The sequence below is a fragment of the Pinus tabuliformis genome, chromosome 8 (assembly GCF_031772625.1).
Source record: "Pinus tabuliformis cultivar Carrire ecotype Pingquan chromosome 8, CPIR1, whole genome shotgun sequence".
In the NCBI taxonomy this organism is placed as follows: Eukaryota; Viridiplantae; Streptophyta; class Pinopsida; order Pinales; family Pinaceae; genus Pinus; species Pinus tabuliformis.
In genome coordinates, this window is record NC_142294.1 from 160,075,684 (window position 1) to 160,099,045 (window position 23,362).

A 23,362-nucleotide genomic window follows, 5' to 3' on the forward strand; every position below is an offset into this window, starting at 1 on the left:
ATATGATACAATACAAATGAGTTATAAATCCGGATTCTTCTTATGGGAGATTCTTCAAATTCAGAAAGTCCAAGGTACCATTATGAATACCTCCCTAGTTAAGAGGGAGCGTTGAAAAGTGTAACTAGGTTCGATCTTCATAATGACATGTAAATATGATTTTATGTAATGAGATGTAAATAAGAAAAATGAAATTATTTTATTAACTTGCTTCATGGGTTTCATGAGCAAGGATTTTGTTTTTGAGTCAAGACTCCCATTGAGAGTCTTCTGGATTTATTTGTCATCTAGTCATAAAATGTAAGAGTCATTGTCATGTAATGAAGTCATGTTACACTTTGTAAAAGGTCATCTTGTCTATGTAAAAGTATCCTCCAAGAACTTGTCACCTATCCTCTTCAAGACGGCCTACAATGATGAAGGAATATGCTAGAACAAGTTGGCCTAATATCCAACTGTCAAGTCAGCCTAAAGACCCAGTGAAGACGTGTATAAATAGCCTAACTCGACCTCATTTGTAGACACACAATTCGGACAAGCAACTCAACTTGAACAAGTGTGAAGAAAGGGTGAAAGGTAGTATTACGAAGAAGGAAGAGAATAGAAGTGCAAAGAAGGGAGAAAAAGGATTCTTCTAGGTAATGCGAAGTTAGGGTTTCTTTTGGGCCAGTGAAAGTGACTTTCTTCTGGGGCAACGAAGTATCTTCTGGGCAGTACGAAGAAGGGTTTCTTCTAGGTAAGCAAACAAAAGACACTTCTGGGTAATCAAAGTAGAGACCGAGTTTCTCTAGAAGAAGTTGAAAATGAGCAGTTCTAGATCAAGAAGAAAGGCGAAGGAAGGAAGAGGCAGAACATCAAGGTTGGTGACAAGGTTCTTGAGAGGATACTAGAGTCAAGGGTCTGTGTCATGGTCTTGGTACTTATCAATTGAAGATCTAGAAGAAGAATTTTGATCGGGTTTTCCTCTCAAGAGGTGAGAGGTTTTGGCCCTGGCTGGAGAAGCCTACATACTGTGTCACTTGTTTTTTATTATGCATTTTGGTAATTGACTTGATGAAAGAACACATTAATAAGCTAACGAAGAAAAGACTAAAAGATAAGAAGTAAAAGTGCATCAGAAGCAATTATCAAGCAAAGAAATTGTTAATTTTGAATGCCCTAGATTTCTCAACATCAAGAGCAGAAAGATACCTTCCAAAAATACAGAAAATGGTGGAAGAATTGGAGTAGCCCGAGTCTGTTGCAAGTAAAAACAGCATAAACAATCAGTTTGATCATCCCAAGGAATGCTTAAACATGACATTTTCATTACTAATGAGCGGCATAACATAAAATACCACTAGACTGTAAAGACCATATAATAAAAAGCATAGCAGTCAGAAACTGTGCTGACTGCATGTGCTCTTATTTATTTGTGTGCTAAACGTAGACTAAAGAAAAACATAATTTTAATTCTTCTCTCCAGCATGAAGCCTGAATGCTTCATGAAAGTAATGGATGAATCTTATGCTGTCTTAGATTACATATAGTATGAATATCTAGTATACACCAATTCTTTCATTATACAAATCGCTCATTTCATCTTTGATGATACAAGATGATATGAACTTCTAATTGTGATGAAAAATCGTCGGGCTGTAAAATGTTCTAACCATCACAAATCAATCATGTCTCGAACTTTGCACTTATAGGCTTCAAAAGATAAATTGTTATCATAAGACTTAATTGTACTAACATCAATATTCTGTGTTGGAAACATAGTAATTTGAGGGTATGTGAATGGAACGAACAAAGTTCGTTCTTCAAGTTAAATACTCCAGAAGACTTGGAATATGTAGATCTCCATTGAAGATACAAAAATATTTATTAAAATTTATGAATCAGAATGATGATTCAAATGAGAGTGAGGGCCTGCTTATATACCCTAGGCAAGTACCTCTTCATGGAAGGCCATGTTCCATTTAGACATGCCTCTTCAGTACTAATAAACTAATCATGATTACAATTATCATCATTATTTATATTTATATTTATATTATTTTTATATATATTTTATTCATAACAGTGAATTTGGCACATTCACTTGAGAGGAAGGTGAAAAGCCTCAAGTGAAGACCAACAATCATGAGAAGTCCAAAAAACCTATTGGAAGATGGAAACAAAGGGTCAGGAAAATGTGTATTAATATGTATATTCTGTTAATAATATGTATCACCCAATTATCCAAATTAATATATTGCTTTTGTGTGTGTTCAACAGTGATATCAGAGCAGAGTTGTGCTCAGAAACATGCCAGATCCGATTCTTAACAGTTCTTACCTTTTATTATTTCTCACTTGTTTCTCTGCCCAATGGTTCTAGGTTTAAATCAAAAATGTTTCTGCCATTTCAAGCCTGTCACTGTTTCTCTGATGCCCATGGAAACGTGACTGTCCCTCTGCTGTTAGTTTGCTCTGTCAATCATTACAGATACCTGTAATCTCTGTTTTTGTTTAACGAACAGAAATGTCTTCTGCTGTTCTGGTCAGCCTGCCAACACTGACGCGACATCTCTGTGTGTTCTCTGAGCACTTTAGGTTCTTGCATGCGAATTGTAACACTCGGATGATACATGAATCTGTGTACGTTGCTGTCTTTGTAACTGCCTGCATTCTTTCTGTCATGAAAAAATCTGAGGTTTGTGGTGTCAACAGAACTATAACGCATACCCTCTCTCCTCTGAGTTTTCTTCAACAGTCATTTATGTGTCTTTATGCTTCTTCGCAGACATTCGCAGAGGTGCGCTACATTGTTATTCAAAAGATCTCAATTTCTATTGACATTGAAAGAGAAAATTTCAACAGAGGATATTGTCTTCGTTTCCCTTGAAATTTATTGCTCCGGGGCTTCAAAGTGACATATTGGAAGAAATGTTAATTCAATTGCAGATTGAAGCCCTTGGATATGAGATAATATTTATTTCGACATGACACCGACTGAAATGATGGCGGTGTGATTATGTTGGGAATTATAAAGACATGCCCTTTATAAAAAGGCTGCAGGGAGTGTCCCCCACCCCCTGCACGTGCGAATCTTGGGAGCACGCTCCCAGTAAGAAAAAATCACTCCCTGGAAAGGGAGCAATCACTTTTATATTGCTCCCCATCACTCCGGGAGCAAATTTTAACCATGGGGAGCAATATGGGAGCGATCACTCCCTAATTGCTCCCATTAAAAAACCACTCCCGCCTTTCCAAAATACGTGTGGCCAAGACAAGAGGGGCAACTTTTTTGGAGGCGAAAGGGAGGGGCAAAACAATAAAAAGCCTCCTCCCCTCCCTCGTTATCACCATTTCATTTGTGAGAAAGAGAGATTAAGAGCATTTGAGAGGGTTTGAGCTTGAGGAAGTTGTGGAAGTGTCATTGTCCCCAATAAATAATTTTGCTAATTGAGATCCTCAATTTTGCAATTTTGGCATTATAAAGTATTTTGGCAGATAAAACTTAGGAAAGTGGCTTGAGGATCCACACACTTTATTTTTAGAGAAAAGAAGAAAATAAGCTTTAGAGAAAAATCAAATATTTTTGGTTAACTGGAATGTGGGGACCATCAAAAAGGGAATCAATCCCCCCTTGAGAAATTTGCACTAGGAGCAAGAGAAGAAATAGAAAGAGTTCAAACTTGTGGAGAAAGGGGGACCCACCAAGGAGAAAGGGACCAGCATCTATAAATAGCTAATGGGGGCTCCATTTTTGCATCTTTTGTCAATCTATTGTCTGAGATCGAACCCTCTCTTGGAGGATAGAGGATGTTGAGCACAAGACGAGCAGAGCTGTTTAGCCCAAGAGTTTCAAGTGAAACTTAAGCTCATCTTGGAGAACTTCGAGTGCCTCCCTAGTGAGGCTTTGGGGGAGTCTATTTCAAGACTTCGATTGGAGTTTATTGCAATGATTCCACTCAGCGGATTCGTCGGAGGAGGAGATTGGCACCTAATTTCAAAGCTGAAGCAATGTTGTTTGGCTGGGCCGAATTTCCTTTTTCAACGTCTAAGCAGGGTTGGTAGACTGGGAATTTCCTGGAGATTTGGAGTTGGTGGTTTCTTGGGTTTTAACTTTTCAGCTAGGAAAAATTGCTATTTTCTAGAGGATATTTTGTGCACAATTTCTCAACTATTTGCATGAGGATTTTTTCATTTCTTAGCAGTTTCTCTCTTGTTGGGCGCATAACTGATTGGCTGGGAAATTCACATTTTTTAGGGCATTTCAGGTCAGCTGGAATTAGCCCGAAAAAATTGGGTTTTGTTGGATTGGGTGTGAGGAGCCTACATCTAATTTTTCAAAATTTCTGGAGCAGATTTGAGGGTAAAAATCACAGTTCACCTCCAAAAGCAGCAGCAGAATTTCCTGGGTAGAGCGAATTGCCAGATTGAGTTATTTTCAGTTGGGGATTGCACATTATTTCACCTGGGTGTTGCATGCTTGCAGTGGCAAGCCCAGGTTCCATTTTTCTTCCACTGATGTACTCATATTTCCAGATTTAATACAATGGCTCAGACTTTTGGCTCCATTTTATGTGTGCACTAATTTGTGGCTATGTTGTAAATTTTTATTTTGCTGTAGCTAATGCATGCATTTGATATTTACTGTTAATTCCTAAATAGGAACATTACAGTGGTTTCAGAGCATGTTCTTGGCCAGTTGTGGGCACAAGAGCAAGTGATGACACGACCTTTCGTTGGAGCAGTCTATCATTACAAAGGCACAGGCAATGAATGCAAACAGCAGAATCAGTGAATGCAGATAGCACTAGGAATGGTACAGATTAGGCTGGTATGATGCTATATGACAGTTGAATGCTTTTCAATCGAGAACATACACGATATCGGGAACAAAAAAAATGGTTTGTATGGAAACTGCACAAGCATGCTTTTGGTGCTATGTACGGCAGATTGTACAACATTGTCGGGGCTAATTGTTGAAGAATCTAGGGCAAAGTAGTGTAGTGTGATTTTTCGTTACTTGATAACAATTTGTGGAGTCTTTTTACTTTTTCTTGTTAGCTTAATCTTTTTCTTGTTCTTATTAATGCATGTGTGTGTACTTCATCAAACTGCTACCAAAACATAAGAACAAGAACACAAGATATTGGCTCTCTGCCAAGGCCAAAACCTCTCTTCTCTTGAGAGGAAAACCCTTTAGTGAATTTCTCTTATTGAAGCTTCTATTCAATGCCAAACCCTAGACCCCTGACAAGATTATCCTCCAAACACAAGTCAAGTCTCTTGAGAGGAAAACCCTTTAGTGAATTTCTGTTATTGAAGCTTCTATTCAATGCCAAACCCTAGACCCCTGACAAGATTATCCTCCAAACACAAGTCAAGTCCTTCCTTCTTTCTGCACCTTATTCCGTGACCCTTCTTCCGGCACTTCGTTCTCTTACTATGAATCTTGTCTAGAGATAGACCACCTTTGAGTGAGTCTTCTAGATGAGTGGTTCCTCTTCTATCCCTTGCTCAAGTATACTTCAACTTTGACCAACCGAAATCCTTCTTGAGTGTATGACTGTTCTGTTGTTCTGCTGCCCTAGTTTCTCGCACGTGTGGGAGGATTACTGGGTGTTATCTGCCCTTCTCTTCTTCGCTTTAGTGTCTTTCTTCCACGCTGGAGTAGGAGGCCTTGTAGGCCTAGTTACTAGCCCAAACAAGGAGGAATATAAAGTTGTGATCTTACTGCTGATATGGCCGCAGACCATCCTTCATTTCCTCACACATGTGACTGTGTTTACCCTAGAAGACAGTCCTTTACCTTCATTGTCCTTTCTTCTTACTTTGCTGCACCTTGTAGACCCTTTTCCTTGGCTTCCTTCGTTCTTCTTGTCCTCTTTCCCTTGCAGATTTCAGAGCTCAAGTAGTGTGTTTTATTTGGAGTGGACAGCCTCTATAAATAGAGGACTATCCCTCCATTTAGGCCGACTAGAAGGCCGACTAGTCCTCTTAATTGTAGGCCGACTTTGAGGGCAGTTTGGTGGTTGATTTGCTGAGCAGACTTCAGATAGTTTCCATGGTGGTGTAGCATGCTTGAAGGAGCTTCTTGATGGTGCCATAACATAGGAGTGGACTTGACTTTGCTTGGAGGTTTTCCCTTTAACTTTAATACATATTTATACATGGTGTAACATGCCCTTAAGGCCTTCAACATTTCCTTTTGACTATTTGACTCACCTATAGCACTTTGACATGTGCTAGACCTACTTCGATGAGCAAGAAACTCCTTGACATATATTATAAAAATAATATTTCTTTTCTTGAATAAGTACAAATATCAAAAGTACATTTATGAAGACCGAACCTAGTTACACTTTCCTTCAACACTAATGTGATGTTGAATGGTCGTTGGCGACAGTAAGTGGACAGTGTTGGCCATCTGTTTTGTTTTTTTTGTTTTAATACACACACGCAGTTTCATATATATATAATCTTCTTCTTTCTTAAATTTTATTTAATATATATTTTGAATATATATATATATTTTTTATTTTTATTTTTTTCAACTTTTGACTTTTTTATTTTTTTACTTTTTTTCAAATAGTAATCTCTCTCTCTCTCTTCATGCATCACCACTAAAATCCTTATGATAAGCCCGGGATCAAATTAAGTTGAGCTCTTCAGAGAACACAGGTCGGGAGTTCGCTGGTCCAACTAAAAACTTCAACTAACGCCTGATGATCTAAAAATCAAGATTTTCCCACAAAACTCATTCTAGCCATTAAAATAGAGAGAGAAAATGATAATAAAATTTATATAAATAGAAATACCTGCTATTACCTTCAAAATTTAAATTATCACTTCAACTCGACGACTGAGCAAGATACCTGTACTCAAATCACTCTTCAGAAGCTATTATCGATGGCTAAAACAAAAATTATGCTTGAAAAACGACACATCTTACAGTATTTCCATAAGGAGTAACACCGGCGAAAATTAACCCCAAAGTCTTTCTTTATTATCCGAATGAAAATTACACGAGAGATTTTCGCTTAACACACAACTCAAAGGTCAAATGAATTGGCTGACGAATGACTTCTTATTTAAAGATAAATCCTCCAACGGCTAGTTCGAGTGATCCTTATCAAAGCAATCTCGACCGTTGATGAGGATCAAAATTTCTTTTAATCTCATCCGTCGAAATTTTAAATTCTTGAGGAAATTCAAAATTTTCAATTAAATGCATTTTAATTAATTCAAAAATTTAATTTTTGAATTAATTTCCTCAAAATTTTGACTTTGATTTAACCTCAAGGATCAAAGGCTTAAAATTTATCAAAATAATTAATTTACCTTGGTCCCTGGACCTCTTAAAATTTAATTTTTAAAGACCGACGAATTTTGCCTGTGGAGAATTTAAATCACCTAGGACTTAGAATTAATTAAATTTCTGGCTTAAGATTTTAATTAATTTTTTGGCCATAAAATTTAATTAATTAACCGATGAGGGGATCAATTATTTTTCCAACCCTCAAGACACTTTATATCACAATTTTCATAATCTTTTACATCACAAGGGGGAAAACAAATTTGAAATAGACCATCACGAACTACTGATTTCTGCGATACAAATATAATCCAACAGACCAAGCAATTTGCAATAAAAGAACCTAACCAAATAGTTAGGTTTATTCCCAAATCACTTTTACATAGACTCGATCTAGAACACTATGACTCGCCTAAGATCCCAGTGACAAAATCCATTCTGGCTTTAGGGTAAGACTGAAGGAAAACTCTGCCGACCATCCGAGAATGAATCGGTGAGACAAAAAACCTCCCGGAATGTAGATCGTCACCAGAAAAGTAGGTTTACCTAGGCAATTACATACACGACACGGATCTACTGAGATTATTTACATTATACACATGCAGAAAGGGTTCACATAACATCTTGGAAGTGAAACTGATGATGATAGTTGTAAGGCACGAACACATCGTTCATGCGCTATCCCTTTTGCGAAAAAAGGGGTGTACTGCTATGGATCATTGACACATAGTGGTCAACAGCTTCCATTGTTGGAAACTGGGTCACTATGCGAACTAGTGTTCGAGGAAGAATAGTAAGGGAGAGGCTTCTGACTTTAAGGCAACGCCAGGGAAGGCGGAGAAAGAAGTCGAGGAAGATGACGATTGTGCCATGAGTGCTCATATGCCACTAGAGAAGAAATGGGGAGACATCGAGCTGTAGTCAGATGGACTACAAACGATGAAAGGCAGGATCCTTGAGGTACCCAGCCTCTTGGATTATACCTTGCTATGGGAGCCCCGAAAGAAGAGTAGTAGGACTGGCGAATGTTGGTAGAGACAGATGCGAATGAAGCGGCATAGTGCTACAATGCAGGAGTCCCGAGGCAGCACGGGAGTGTTGCAACAATGTGAGAGGCACAAGAGTGTTGCAACGGTGCAGGATGGCACAAAGAGGTGTGCAACAGTGTGAGATGCAGGGAGTTGTTGTAGCAGCGCAGAGGTCAATAGAGGGAGCATTTGTTAGCGACAGAGGGAGCTTCAACGTCAAGAGTGTTTCTAGCCTGACAGGGATGTCAAAAGTTGGGTGGATCACTTACTTACTTCTCAGTAACTGAGTTGCAGTGCAGTAGCAGTTTGCAGTAGCACGATGCAGCATGATGAGAGGGGGATGCAGTGCAGATGCAGTGTCGAGAGGATGGACCAGTAGCAGCACGGATGCAGAGGGAGTTGCCGTACGGATGCAGCGGTGGCAGTGGCAGGGCCATGGGTAGCAGTACAGGATGCAGCAGTGCAGAGGATGTTGGGCAGGGAGGCCTAGCATCAGCACAAGTACCGGTGCCGAATAATTAGTGTGATACTCAGTATGGACTCTGGAGTATTACTAGAGCACAATCCTCTCTAAGAGGGAGTGTTGATTTGGGGTAGCATCAGATGTGCTCTAGCCATGAAAATTGGTGGAGAGGCTAAAGCATATGAAATCTCCAAGACCCAGAAATGGTTTGGACAGATTGTACCCAGTAAGGGACATATTAAAATAATTAATATTTTTAATGGAGTTCCTAAGTCTAAACTTAGGAAAAATAAAAATTAATGGGTATTAATATAAAACTGGGTTAGAAGGTTCCAAAAGTCATGGATCAAGCCAGATCTAATTGTAGTCGTTGATTAGAGACGTAATCTTTGTCGTTGAAGGACCAACGAGAAAAGTATAAGAAGAGGCTTGAGGGTTAGTTGGAGAATACACCAGAGTAATCAGTCATTCGTTTTGCTAAAGCGGGGTTGCTAAGCAAAATCAAATCAGTGATCAACAACGAGGGGCAGTGAGTATTGGGCAGAGAGGTAGAGACAGTGCCAAGAGACTAGCACAGAAGCATAGAGCAAGAGGCAGCAGCTAGTTCAGGCCATGTAGAGCCCAGCAAAGACATCGCAAAGGCCAGAGGGATTATGTCAACCACGCAGAAGCTGCAGGAGTGACGCAAAGGGTCCCAAAGGTTGCACAGTGCCTCAGAGGGTTGACGCAGAGGGTCCTGGGGCTGACGCAGAGGCAAGAAGGGCCAACGCTGAGCTTTAGAGTTGCTAGAGAGGGTTTCGTGGGACAAGTTTCTAAATGCCTGTTTCCGTATAGAGAGGTATTGTTGTCGTGTATTTTTCTCTGTCAGGTGAGCCGGTTAGACACCCGGTTGTACTCAAGGAAATATTGCATAATAATAATCACTCAAAATAGTTGCACTGGTTTTCCCGCATTGATTTCTTCCAGGGACATTTGTCTAAAAATAATGGTGTCACTTGTGTGTTTGTTTTCTTTCAGCTGATGATCTGTAGATGTTGTGACTGTATTGTGTTTATTTCGGTATTTAATTGTTTTAAATAACTTGTTCAGAATTTACAAGTCGAAGAAATAAACCAACAGAATACATATTAGTTTTCTAATGGATAGACTTAGAAAATTCAACACCTCCTAGCGTCTTCACTAAGACTTACAACTATTAGTCATAGTCCAGTGCATGACACATTGAGAATATGATGTCTAACATCACTCCCTCTCATGCAGAAAGGAGATCCTCATTCACTCTTGATAAGGGAAAAAATCCTTACTCCTTCTCAAGCATTTAAGGAGACTTCTTACTCCCTCTAAAGCATAAGACAAGATTCCTTACTTCATTTCGACTAGGAAGGCATAAGCACAAGATCTTAAGCGTATCTTCATCAATATATCAGCTACTAGTTCTTCATGGAGATCTTCAAGTACTAGCTACATGGCTCCACCTCCTTTGCATCATGTTGACCATTTAAGTATACTTGAAGACTCCATGCCCAAGGATATGTCAGAGGCTTCTTGTACCTATAGAGTTCTGGTATCATCAGAGCTTTTAAGCTCTTTCTTCTCATTCTTCTTCTCTATTGTACTCAAATTTCACAAGCCCTGCAAGGGTATTGTAAAGTGATGCTAGCATGATGAAATAGAGTCATGTAATAGGTCTAGGTAGCTCAGGACTTTATTATCAAGTGAGTTCACTCTAGGGAATTTTTTTTACTTCGTTAATTATTGGTACTTTTCAGCACTTAATAATTAATTGAACTTTTTCTCTCAGATAGACCCCCAAAGTTAAAGTGTGGCTTGATAGCTAGGCCTTAAGTGATTTCCAGTGTCTCTAGTCATTGTATATTACCACGTTAGATCACTCATTAAATTTTGCGGAATTTGATAAGGTCTAAGCGTCAACTTTTATTTTTTTTTAATTTCCCATGAGATGGGAATTTTAATAAATTGTGTATGTAAATTATAATAAGTGATATCTAGAGAATTTGTTGGGGGTATGAGTGGTCAAAATTGGACCTCTCCTCCTCAACTTTCTACTAAGACACACTTTGAGGGGTAAAAATAGATTATAAACCTCCAAAACCCACTTTTCCTAAGTCTAGGGGAAAATGTGACAATAAAATAGCAAGAAATTAAATAAATGAGAGAAAATAAAGATTCTCTCCCAGTCAAAGATGTTGAAAAATAAAGTGGAAATTCACCATGAGTTCAAGTCAAGTTCTAAAATGAGGTGGACTCCACCTAAGGCAAGAATGAGGAGCATATGTGCAAATCAAACATCTAGAGGAGGTACCACGAGTTCCAACAAATCCCACGAATTAAAGATGTGAACTCGAGTTCCAAAAGTTGAGTTGAGTGTTTGGTTGAGATTTGATTGAGTTCACTCGAGTGAAGTAGAAAGTGGTCTCCTACCACTCCAGTTCACCGATCCACATGTCCACATCCTCCTCAACATGTTCCTCTTCAAGAAATGTGTGGAGCCTCAAGGAGATTCGATTTGCATGTCTCTTACCTTGGGATTGTCATCAATCTCTCAGTAGGATTTTCTCCCATAGTTCTATTTAAACGAGCCTTTGGCTCTCATTATGCAATCTTGATACGAACTCTTGTGCTTGGGGAAGCTCTGCGCTTTTGTACACTCACATTATATTTGCAATAAAAGACTTTGGAGTTCACTTTTGAAGTGTTGTTCTTCTTGGGCATGGTAATATCTTGATCATTGTGCTTTATCTTTCTACTTGTGCTATTGTGCTTATTATTTCCATTATGCTTCTACAGATTTGTTAAAGTAGAGGAACCTTACATTGGCATTTGGTTTTGAAAATTTGTTCTAGATACGAAATGTTTTAGTTGATTTTCCAACAAATCTCTAAAATTTCTTTATCATTGTATTTTGCTAAACCCATATGGATCTAATGCGTATTTGAAGTTGTGTAAAAAAATTATTTCTTGGATCAAGCCTCAAGCGTGAGGGGAAATTTTTGGAGGAACCATCCCACTTTTGAGCATGCACATGGAAGAGCCCACATTTGTTGTCTCCTGAAGTCTCATCCTTCGATCTGTGTTTGCAAGCTCCTTGGCTTGGGCATGTAATCAAGTCTTCCTCATTCAAATTATTCAACTTAAACAGTTGTGTTTATATCGATTTCATTTGCTATTTGAGGGCATGTCAATAGCTAAGGGAGAAAGTCCTAATCTCATTCCTTGGTTTAGCTTTTGTATATTACTTGTAGATAATCACTTCCTTTTCTTATGCACTTTTTCGCTAACTTTGAGGGTTGTTTGTAGAAAAATCAGATTTGTTTTGAGGATTTCACTCACCCTTTATGATGGCAGTCTTAAGGAAAGCGAGAAGGATGAACTATTAATCTTTGTTTTGAAAATCCTTAAAACATTTGGGACAAAATTTCATCAAGGCTGTGAGCATTTTGAACAGACTCTGTTGATTTGTGGTAGCATCGGATGTCCTCTAGACATGAAAATTGGTGGAGAGGCTAAGGCACATAAGATCTCCAAGACTCAGAAATGGTTTGGGGAAATTCCACCCGGTTGGAAAGATTAAAATAATTAATCTTTTTAATGGGGTTCCTAAGTCTAAACTTAGGAAAATTAAAATATTAATGGGTATTAATATAAAACTGGGTGAGAATGTTCTAAATGACATGGATCAAGCCAAATCTAATCTTAATCATTGATTAGGGACTTAATCTCGACCGTTGAAGACTCAACAGGAAAAGTATAAGAGGAGGTTTGAGGGTCAATTCGAGATACACCAAATTGATCAGTGAGTTCGGTTTTCTAGAGCGGGTTTTCACTAAGAGAATCAAGCTAGTGATCTGTTGCAACGCGGGGCAGTTCAGCATGAGGTCGAGAATACATAGAAGAGAGGCAGAGATAATACCAGAGAGACAACGCAAAGCCTAGAGAGGTTGACGCAGAGGCAGTTGGGAGCTACGCAGAGGCTGAAGAGGCCAGCGTGGGTGACGCAAAGGGTCTGAGAGCTGACGCAGACAGCCAAGGGGCTAACACAGAGGCTTCAGTAGCTGTGCAGAGGCCAGCAGAGCTAATGTAGTCCTTGCAGAGTGACGCAGAGCAACAAAGAAGCTTGGAGCAGCTTTCGTTGTCCAGCTAAGGCGCTGCAATTGTTGTTGTGGGATCGTTCATACAGTGATTGATTAGCCGGAATATCTGTCTCCAAGGAGAGGTACTATTGCCGAGGGCATTCTCTGTTGGGTGAGCCATTTCTGGCACCCTAGTTGTATTCAGAAACTGCATAATAATAAAAACCCCATATCTGTTGCACCAGTTTTCCCGCATTAGGTTTTTCTGGGGACGATTATCTAAAAATAACGGTGTCCCTAGTGTGTTTGTCTCAGTTATTTCAGTCGCTAATCTGCAAATGAGTTAAAGTTGCATTTGTGTTTATTTTCAGTATTTATATTTATAAATAACTTGTTAATAAACAGAGCAAGTAGGAAAAAATAAACCAGATAAAGCAGTAGGGATTTCTAACATGTCAGACTTAGAAATTTCAACATGGTATCAAAGCATTGCATAACACAGGAGAACTATAGGCACCAACAGAAATCAAAAGAATTTGCAACAGTAGCAGTTGTCCAAAGAAGACAGCGTTGTTCCAGAGCAAAAGCAATAGAGAAGAATGGACGCAGAGGGCCTACGTCATCATTTCGAGCCAGGAGGAGGGTTAGCACAGAGGCAAAGAGGGGCAGATCAGACCTACGCAATGCCCAGTCATCTTTCTCGGCCAGGGAGGATCGACGTTGTGGCCAGGAGGAGCAGATTCTACCATTGTCGAGATTGCGCAGAGCCTGAAAGGCTCAATTTCTTCAGTTGTCGAGGCTTGGGGAGCTATAGGGAGATTGTGATTGAGAAGTTGGTAAGCTGTTGTTTCTGTCGACGCAAAACCGTACCTAAGGGGACAGAACAAAGGTAGGGGGAGTCGCTACCTTGACGGATTTCTAGCCAAGAAATCCAGATCCTAGTCAAAGTTGCAAGGAGGATTGGAGAGGAGTGGTTCGACATTTGGCAGGAGGATTTCCAATAGGGAAATCAAGGCTTAGAGGCGGATTTCCAGGAGGGAAGTCGAAACTCAAAGGAAGTCCAGAAGAGGAGCGGGAATGGCAGTGAACGGACTGAGAGATCAGGACAGGTTGGACGGGGCTTCCAACTTTGTCATCTGGAAGGCCAGGATCCTAGCAGTCCTGGATCGACATCGCATCAAGGACTTTGCCTTGAGAACCGTGGCTATCGCGGTCAACCCAGCGAAAAGTGAGAAGTTTGAGCATGCAATGGCGAGAGCAAAGTGCATGAATGTTCTATGCTTAGTGCAGTTTACTTCAATTTCTTCTTATTAGCCATTGTTTAGCAATCACATAAGCATAAAGTGAAATGTTGATAGAACATTAATAGATCAACAGAAAACAAGCCAAGACAAGAGACACCAAATGTGTTGGCTAGCCAGGGACAAACCCTAATGCGGGGAAACCCTTTGATCAATTCTTCTTTAATCTTCAATAGTACAGCAGAGAGAGAAATAGTACAATAGTATAGATCTGTAATTTTTATGACAACAGTAATAGAAGCCCTAACCAACAATTGCAAAGTGGATCAAATGGTTCACAAATAATCTAGAGTCAACCTTAGTCAACTCAGCCTTCAACAGCAATGAAGGATAGCCTGAAACAGCTCAAGAGAAATGGTCAAAACTGATCAATGTCTAGGCAGCCCTGCGCTGGTCACTTTGTGAGTCAAATCAGGTCCACGGGCAGCAGATCAGGATTGTGGTTTGCTTGAGGGAGACTCCCCACACTAGGCCACAGTCAAAATGGCTCCCTCGCTGGTCAACGCAGTCCTCTCTTGCTTGCTACACCCAGGTCAACGAAAGTCAATGAAGAACAGACCTGTGTCCTCCTCCTTGCTGCGTCTTCCTTGCCTCCTTGTTGTGTCCTCCTTCTCCCACGTTAGTTGCTCCTTGTTAAGCCAATCAAGTAAGGAGAGTGAGAGAGAGGAATACAAGATGATATGAGATGAGATAATGACTCAACCTCACTTATATTTATAAGAAATGTTGGGCATGTGTGCCACACACTTAGTTGCTGGCTGACCTTGACAATTTGTTAAGTAATTACAAATAAATTCATATCTTCATAAATACTTGTCGGAATTGGATGATCGTTAGATCCATCCTACACCTCTCAACGAGAGGAATCAAGGAAAAATATCAGTTGCCATAAATAAGATGACCCACATGGAGTTTGGCCCTAGTTGTCAATTTTAACACTCCCTCTCAACTAGGGAGAACTCCATCTGCTAATCCATTTGGCCGTCGGTACTATCTCTACCATCAAATGCACCGCTCGGCTCTGCTCTGCTCTATTGAACTATGAATAAGAAGAAATGATCGAGTATGTATTATACCATCCTCCACTGACCCGAAGTCAATCCCAAAGAGTGTGTCATACCACTCGCACTGATCCCATATCAATGGAGGTCATCCTAGCCTAGGGAGTACGGTAGATACAACGATGTGTCCATCGACAGTACTACTATGGTCCCTAACCCCATTTCCCTGCTCAATGATCAGATGAGAGGTACTTCCCATGAGTCCCAGACTGCATGGGTAGGATGCCTCGACAGGAGAACTAATCATCCTGTCCCTGAGTCGCCATGGGGAATCACAAGGAAAGGTTGAACCTTTCACCCTGTACATAGTGCACCACTAGGGGAGGGTGAGTCACCCTGTGGTTGCATGTCGCTCCAGGAAGTACCCCAAGCCCCCCGGAGCTCCCAGAGCTCAATGCATGCATCATACAATAGCCTCATAAAAGGCTCTTCACGACACCAAGTCGTTCTCGGAAAGTCAAGAAATTGACCTTTTCTAGGGGCTTTGTCAAAATGTCAGTGACCTACTCATCTGTACTGATATGTTGGAGCCTTATTGCTCCCCGCTGCACCATATCCCGGATATAGTGGTACCTAATATCGATATGCTTGGAGCGATCATGAAATACGGGATTTTCTGATAAACGAATCCCGCTCTAGTTGTCACACAGGATCATAGTAGTATCCAATGTAAATCCAAACAGCTCACTGAAGAGCTTCCGCAACCAGACCACCTCACAAGAGGCCATACTCGCAGCAATATACTCTGCCTTAGCGGTGCTCAAAGACACCGACTTCTACTTCCTGCTCATCCATGATATCGAGGCAAATCCCAAAGAGAAACAACACTCGGAAGTGCTCTTTCGGTCCACCACACTGTCTACCCAATCAACATCGGTATGTCCATGTAGTCCCACATCTCCGGTAGTGTATCTCAACCCATGAGTGATTGTGCCACGAAGGTATCTCAACAAATTATTGGCACCAATCCAATGTGTGTGGTGAGGCTCAACCATATGTTGACTCAACCTGTTGACTGCAAAACATATATCCGGACGGAAGTTCACCAAGAACATCAATGCTCTGATGAGTTGACGATACTTGGTAGCATTTTGTAAAACAGATCCGGCAGCACTACCGCTTAACTTCTTGAAGTCAAGCTCCATCGAGATAGTCACGGGCTTGCAGTCCACCATACCGAATCGCTCCAATATCTTCACCACATATTTTCCTTGAGATAGGAAAATCTCCCCTGGCTTTTGCCAGACTTCGAGTCCTAGGAAATAGTGCATCAATCCCAAGTCTTTCATCTCAAACTCAGAAGCCAATTCCCTCTTACATTTGTGAATAAGAGGGACTACACCTGTCAGAAAGAGGTCGTCAACGTACAACACCAGTATGAGAGGTTTGTCATCTTCAAACTTAAAGTAAAGGTTAGGGTCGACTTCACTCCTTGTGAATCCCAGCTTCATCAAGTAGTTATCGATGCTCTCATACCATGCTTAGGGTGCTTGCTTCAACCCATAGAGGGCTTTCTTCAACCTACACATGTGAGAATCCCGATCATGAATCTCAAATCCTTCAGGTTATTCCACATAGACTTCCTCTTTGATCGAACCATGCAAGAATGTGGTCTTGACATCCATCTGATGTAGGTTCCATCCTTGCGAAGCAGCAAGGGCTATGATCGAGCGGATGGTGGTATATCGGGCAACAGGTGCAAATATCTCATCATAGTCTATACCTTCCTTCTGAGAGAACCCAGAAGCGACGAAGTGAGCCTTATACTTTTCAGCACTTCCATCAGCTCCATGCTTTATCTTGTAAAGCCATTTCAAAGTGACAACTGCTTTGTCCTAGGGCCTGCGAACCACATCCCAAACATCGTTCTTCATGATGGAATCGTATTCCTCAGTCATAGCATGCTTCCATACTTGATGCTTGACAGCTTCGGCAAACAATGAAGGCTCATTTTGAATGATCGTGCTCATGGGGGTCAAGTATCCCTGACACCTAGCTGGCTTCTTGCTTGCTCAGAAAGTCCCTCTAGGTGCAATGTGTCCTTCGACATCATCAAGTGTTCCCCTAAGCCATGAAGGCCTCTTCCTAGAAGAGGAAGGTTCTTGCAGAGGGGTATCAATAGGATCCATAGGTTCTTCTACATCGGGCATCGTCTCATCTTCCTTTTCCTCTGGTTTCCTAGTGTCAGCTTCTTTGAATTTCAATGTATAGGAAGATTGTCAACTTTGCTAAGAGCCATATCTTCGTCAGAGGTGACATCATGGCTAATCTCATCTTCCCTTTAACCAGGCACATAGATTCTATAGCCCTTAGTATTTTAACTATAGCCCACAAAGATTCCTTTCTTTCCAGATGCACCCAATTTATTCCTTTTCTCTTTCAGCACATGAAAATATATAGGACTTCCAAAAATTCTAAAATGGGATACGTCAGGTTTCTTACCAGTGAACATTTCTTCGGAAGTCTTGGAACCCAATGCTTGATGAGGGCATCGGTTTTGTACATATACGGCAATATTCACAGCTTCGGCCCATAGAAACTTAGGAAGCCTTTGATCATGGAGCATAACACGAACAGCTTCCACAATCGTACGATTCTTCCTTTCCACCACACCATTCTGCTCGGGAGTATATGGTGTTGCAGTCTCCCTCTTAATGCCAACATCTTTGCAAAAGTCATGGAACTCATTGGATTCATACTCAATCCCATTATCAGTCCTTCAGATCTTGATCTTTTCGGTTTGATTCTCGATCAAGGCTTTGAAGTGACGAAACCAGGAGAACACTTCATTCTTCTTTTTCAAGAAGTATATCCAAGTCGTGCGAGAATAATCATCTGTAAAAGTGAGGTAATATAAATATCCTCCCAAAGAATTCACAGGCATCATAACAGATATGTCGAAGTGAACCAACTGCAATATATCGAAGGTCTTGCTATGGCTTGAGGGGAATGGTCCCCTTTTAAGCTTTCCTTCGGCACATCCCGGACATACACCTTCTTGCTCTACTTTGAATTCAGGCATCCCTGTCACCATTTGTCTCACATCGGGTAGAGCTTTATAATGAAGGTGAGCAAACCTTCGATGACATAGTTCGGACTGAAGAGATGTGTCACAAGACATGACACCCAGTGGACTTCCTCCGACCTGATATAGTGAATCAACTTGAAACCTAAGAGTGAAAGCATCTTTAAAATTCTTTTTCCATACACGTACCTTGCCATCAATGAAGGCCACCTTGTAGGCTTTGTCTTCCATTGCCGAAATGGACACCAGGTTCTTTTTTAGATCAAGTACATATAGGACTTCTTGCAAATGAATTGTATTACCCTGATTCAATTGTGGAGTAACATTTCCTACATCTTTCACTGGACATTTGGAGTTGTCCCCATGAACAATTTCCAAGGTGGTCTCCTTCTCTATTAGATTAGAGAGAGCTTATTTGTAGCCAGTGAAGTGCCTTGAGGCACCACTATCAATAAGCCAATTTCCCAGCAAGCCCAGGGTAGCAGTGGTACAAAGGGCCGCTGGTAGATAATATTCATCTTGCTTATTGTTAACAATGTTAGATTCATACATGGAGTTTCTTTCCTTCTTGGAGGGTTGACCACTTCCTTGATTTCTGGCATTCCTCTTTCCTTTGCCATTGAACCTGCCATTCCTTTGATTGCCTCGAGAGTGATTTGATCGTCATCATGATGTGTGTCCTTTCTATCAAGGCACTCCCTTGCATAGTGCCCAATTTTGTTACAAATGTAACATCTTCCTTTTCTTCCACCCTTCGGTCTAGCCTTTCCTTTAGATTTAGACCCGGAATTGTTTCTCCTTTTAGCATGAGAGGAGAAAGCAGTGGGATGGCCTCTAAGTGCAGGCATTTCCTACTCTTCCATCCTTGTCTCTTCTCGAATGCATCTCGCCATCAATTCCTCCAATCCAGGAATTACATTATTGTTGAGAAGAGTGATTCTGAATATATAACATTCAGATGGGAGCCCTCCGAGAGTTGTGATGGTCAGTTCCCTGTCAAGAATGACTTCACCAACTGATAGGAGATCATTCTTGATCTCAATGATCCTTAAGAAGTATGCTTGCATACTCTCATCTTTTCCCTTCTTAATTTCCTTCACCTTATTCTTAAGGAACAAAACTTGATTTACATCATTAACTTTAAATAAGCTTACCAGTCTATCATAGATTTCCTTGGAGGTGGTCAATTCGGAAACATAGGCCACCAGGCGCTTGTCGATAGAGACTTGGATGATCTTCTTTGCTTTGACTTCTCCCCTAGTCCACTTGTTCCTTGTAGTAGCAGATGCATTTGATGGAGACTCAACGATTCTGCCTCTCACATGGTCCAACACTTCCTGCTCTTCTAATGTCAGATCGAGATACATCTTCCATCCGTGATAGTTAGACTTCTCACGGAGCTTGTCTTCAGCGAGAAAGTGTGATGAGGACCCATAAAGTCTTAGAGATTGCTTCAACAACCTTCAGTGGTTGCTCTTGCTCTTGCTCTTGCTTGGGCTTTGTCTTCACCTCAGCTCTGATACCATGTTAATTTATGGTATGTTCTATGCTTAGTGCAATTTACTTCAATTTCTTCTTATTAGCCACTGTTTAGCAATCACAAAAACATAAAGTAAAATGTTGATAGAACATTAATAGATCGACAGAAAACAAGCCAAGACAAGAGACACTAGATGTGGCAGCTAGTCAGGGACAAACCCCAATGCGGGGAAACCCTTTAATCAATTCTTCTTTAATCTTCAATAGTTCAATAGAGAGAAATAGTACAATAGTACAGAGCTGTAATTTTTATGACAGCAGTAATAGAAGCCCTAACTAGCACTTGCAAAGTGGATCAAATGGTTCACAAATAGCCTAGAGTCAACCTTAGTCAACTCAGCCTTCAACAACAATGAAGGACAGCCCAAAATAGCCCAAAAGAAATGGTCAAAACTGGTCAACGTCTAGGCAACCCTGCAGTCAGCCCTAACCAGTCAACGCTGGTCACTTCGTGAGTCAAATCATTTCCACGGGCAGCAAATCAGGATTGCAGTTTGCTTGAGGGAGACTCCCCACACTAGGCCGCAGTCAAAATGGCTCCCTCGCTGGTCAATGCAAAACTCTCTTGCTTGCTGCACCCAGGTCAACGAAAGTCAACGCAGAACAAACCTGTGTACTCCTCCTTGTTGCGTCTTCCTTGCCTCCTTGTTGCATCCTTCTTCTCCCACGTTAGCTGCTCCTTATTAACCCCAATCAAGTAAGGAGTGTGAGAGAGAAGAAGACAAGATGAGATGAGATGAGATAATGACTCAACCTCACTTATATTTATATGAAACACTGGGCATGTGTGCCACACACTTCGCTGCTGGCCAACCTTGACAATTTGTCAAGTAATTACAAATAAATTCATATCTTCATAAATACTTGTCGGAATCAGATGATCACATGTGCCCTAACCTCTCCACCAAATTTTGTGGCTAGAGCACATCCGATGCTGCCCCAGATCAACACTTGAGGTCGACTTGGTGTGGAGGTCACATCATTCATCTTTGACTCAAAAATTATTACTTTTACATCATTCGAAAGCCCAAGAAGGTCTCATAAAATATACAATGACTCTAATGACTCTATTAATCCTAGGAGTCCACGATGGGGACTTTGACTAATAAAATGATGACCCAAGCATGAGACCCATGCTTTAATAAGTCATTGTAACAAATACATTTTATGAACATTGAACCTAGTTACATTTTTCAACACTTGTAAGGGCAGAGGCCCCTCGCTGCAACGGATAACTAATTCTTTCTCTCTTAGCAAACCCCGCTCTAGAGAATAGAATGACTGATCACTCTAGTGTATTCTCCAAGTGACCCTCAAGCCTACTCTTATACTTTTCTCATTGACATATCAACGGCCGAGATTAAGTCCCTAATCGACGGCTAAGATTAAATTTGGCTTGATCCAAATCTTTTGGACCATTCTAACACAGTTTTATATTAATTCAAATTAATATTTTATTTTCCCTAAGTTTAGACTTAGGGACTCCATTAAAAATATTAATTATTTTAATATCTCCCAAACTGTCTAGAATATGCCCAAACCCTTTCTGGGTATTGGAGATCTCATGTGCCTTAGCCTCTCCACCAATTTCCATGGCTAGAGCACATCTGATGCTACCCCAAATCAATAGGAATGCGCCAGCTCAAGAGCAGGTCAATGTTCAAAGGGAGTTAGCAAGCTCTGAGGGAATCAACAACTAAAAGGAAGACAACCTTCAAGTTCAGTGATCTGAAAATGGGGCACTTAGGCTTCTTGTCTAACTTACAAGAACCTCTCCCACTTCCAAAGCTTTAAATTTTCCCAAGTCTTATTGATTAACCAATGCACAAATAATAAAAGCTTGAAAATATAGGTGTATGCTTGTATTTGTTTTAAACTGATTATGTGTAGTAAATTAATGTGTTGAAACTAATATATAAATGCATATAACAATAAATAAAGCAACAGTAAAACAAACACGAGACAACAATGTAATATGGAGTTCACCATGATATCTTGGACTATGTCTCCTTGAGCTCTAATCAACTCTATTAAGCTCTTTGGGATTATGGCTAAATTCTTTTACAAGTCTGTGACTTAACTCCATATGGTTTACAAATAAACCAATGGGCTCAGAATACCAACTCACCCCTGGCTGTCCTTTAGCTGCAAACAGATCTAGGCTTATCTTGACTAATTCTTTCAGTCAGTGCTCCGAGCTCCTTTGAGCTTTTGGCTTCTCTGACTCCCTCAGAATCGTTTTGTCTTTGGACTCCTCCTTCTGTCTTCAACTCAAACAACACTAGCAACAACTAGATCATTTTGGTCTCTTTGTTGTTCTACAACTTCCTTGTAGCTTCATGGCTCGTAGAAGTTAGTTTAGAGCTCTCTGGCTCTGCCTCTCCAACCTCTGGTGGCTATCTCCTATAAAGCGCTCTGGTACACCGAGCTTCCCAATGGGTTCTTCAACGCTCCAACTCTGCCCACGCATTCACTTCACGATGTGCACTGCCCTCTTGGCAAATTCTCAACGTCCAAGCCTCTCTGCGCTTCTGGAGCTTCCTCTGTCTCTGTGCTGCCTGCTTATGCCTCTTAATCATGCTCTCCAACTCAGCCAACCCCACAGTCTTTGACATTCATGGCTTAAAAGCCAAATGGGGCTGCCTGTTGGTTTTCCCTTTCGGGCTCTGCAACTTCTGGCTTCGGTCCGCTCAACTCCCTCTTCTGGCGTTCAATAATCATTGCATAATGCCTTTAGGGCAGGTGGCCACCTATTCTGTAATGGAATGGTACTATCGGCGCTTGGAATCCTTAGTAATAGTTGTTCTCTGTTTACACAGAGAACGCTGTGAAAACATGGGAAAGTCCGCAAAAAACACAGTTCCCGGACTTCAATTTTTCATAAATGCACCCTAAACTCCCATCAGGTCCGCCCACAAGTCGTTGTCGCAAGTCGCAAAAGGGTCTGTCCCTTTGTATTTTAGAAATACATTAAAACATGGCAAATATTGCAAAATCCCGTGAAAATGGCTTTGGTCTGGATCTGAAATATTATGTGTTGGCATTCATAGCCCCGTCGGGTCCGCATATATATATATATATATATATATATATATATATATATATATCGCAAGTCGCGTATCGCGGGGACCCGGGGTAAGCCATATGGTGTGCCCACTGCCGACGCCAATTGCAATCCACCGATATCGGCGATCGCAATCGCAAGTCGCACTATCGCATCAACATGGGTCTGTGGCTCTGCTCCTTTGATCGCCAATCGTCGATCGGCCCTTATCGCATATCGCTCATCGGCCCTTCATAGTACCATGGGCCATGGTCCATCACCTTTGGTTATGTGCGATGCGATAAAGCGTTCATCGCTTATTGCTAAACCTTCATGCCCTTGGCTTAAGTCCTCCCTTTGGATGCTTGCGATGCGATATTTCCTCTTTGACCAATCAAACAGGGCCACGTGGCCCAATCCCAGCCTGCCATGTGTCAGCTGTGGATTGGCCCGTGAGCCTATATCAAAATCTTCAAAATAGTTCAAAATTTAATGAAATTGCCTCCTTTTCTAAGGACATT

General features: G+C 40.9%; 1 protein-coding gene across 1 annotated transcript in view; it reads right to left on the reverse strand.

Moving 5' to 3' along the window:
- The window catches only part of LOC149234631 (protein HESO1-like), a 217,384-nt gene that overhangs the window by 41,362 nt on the left and 152,660 nt on the right, over positions 1–23,362 (reverse strand). Inside the window, exon 7 of the mRNA XM_089371892.1 lies at positions 1,192–1,237. Within this exon, the coding sequence (XP_089228018.1) occupies positions 1,192–1,237 (46 nt within the window). The remainder of the gene's footprint in view (positions 1–1,191; positions 1,238–23,362) is intronic.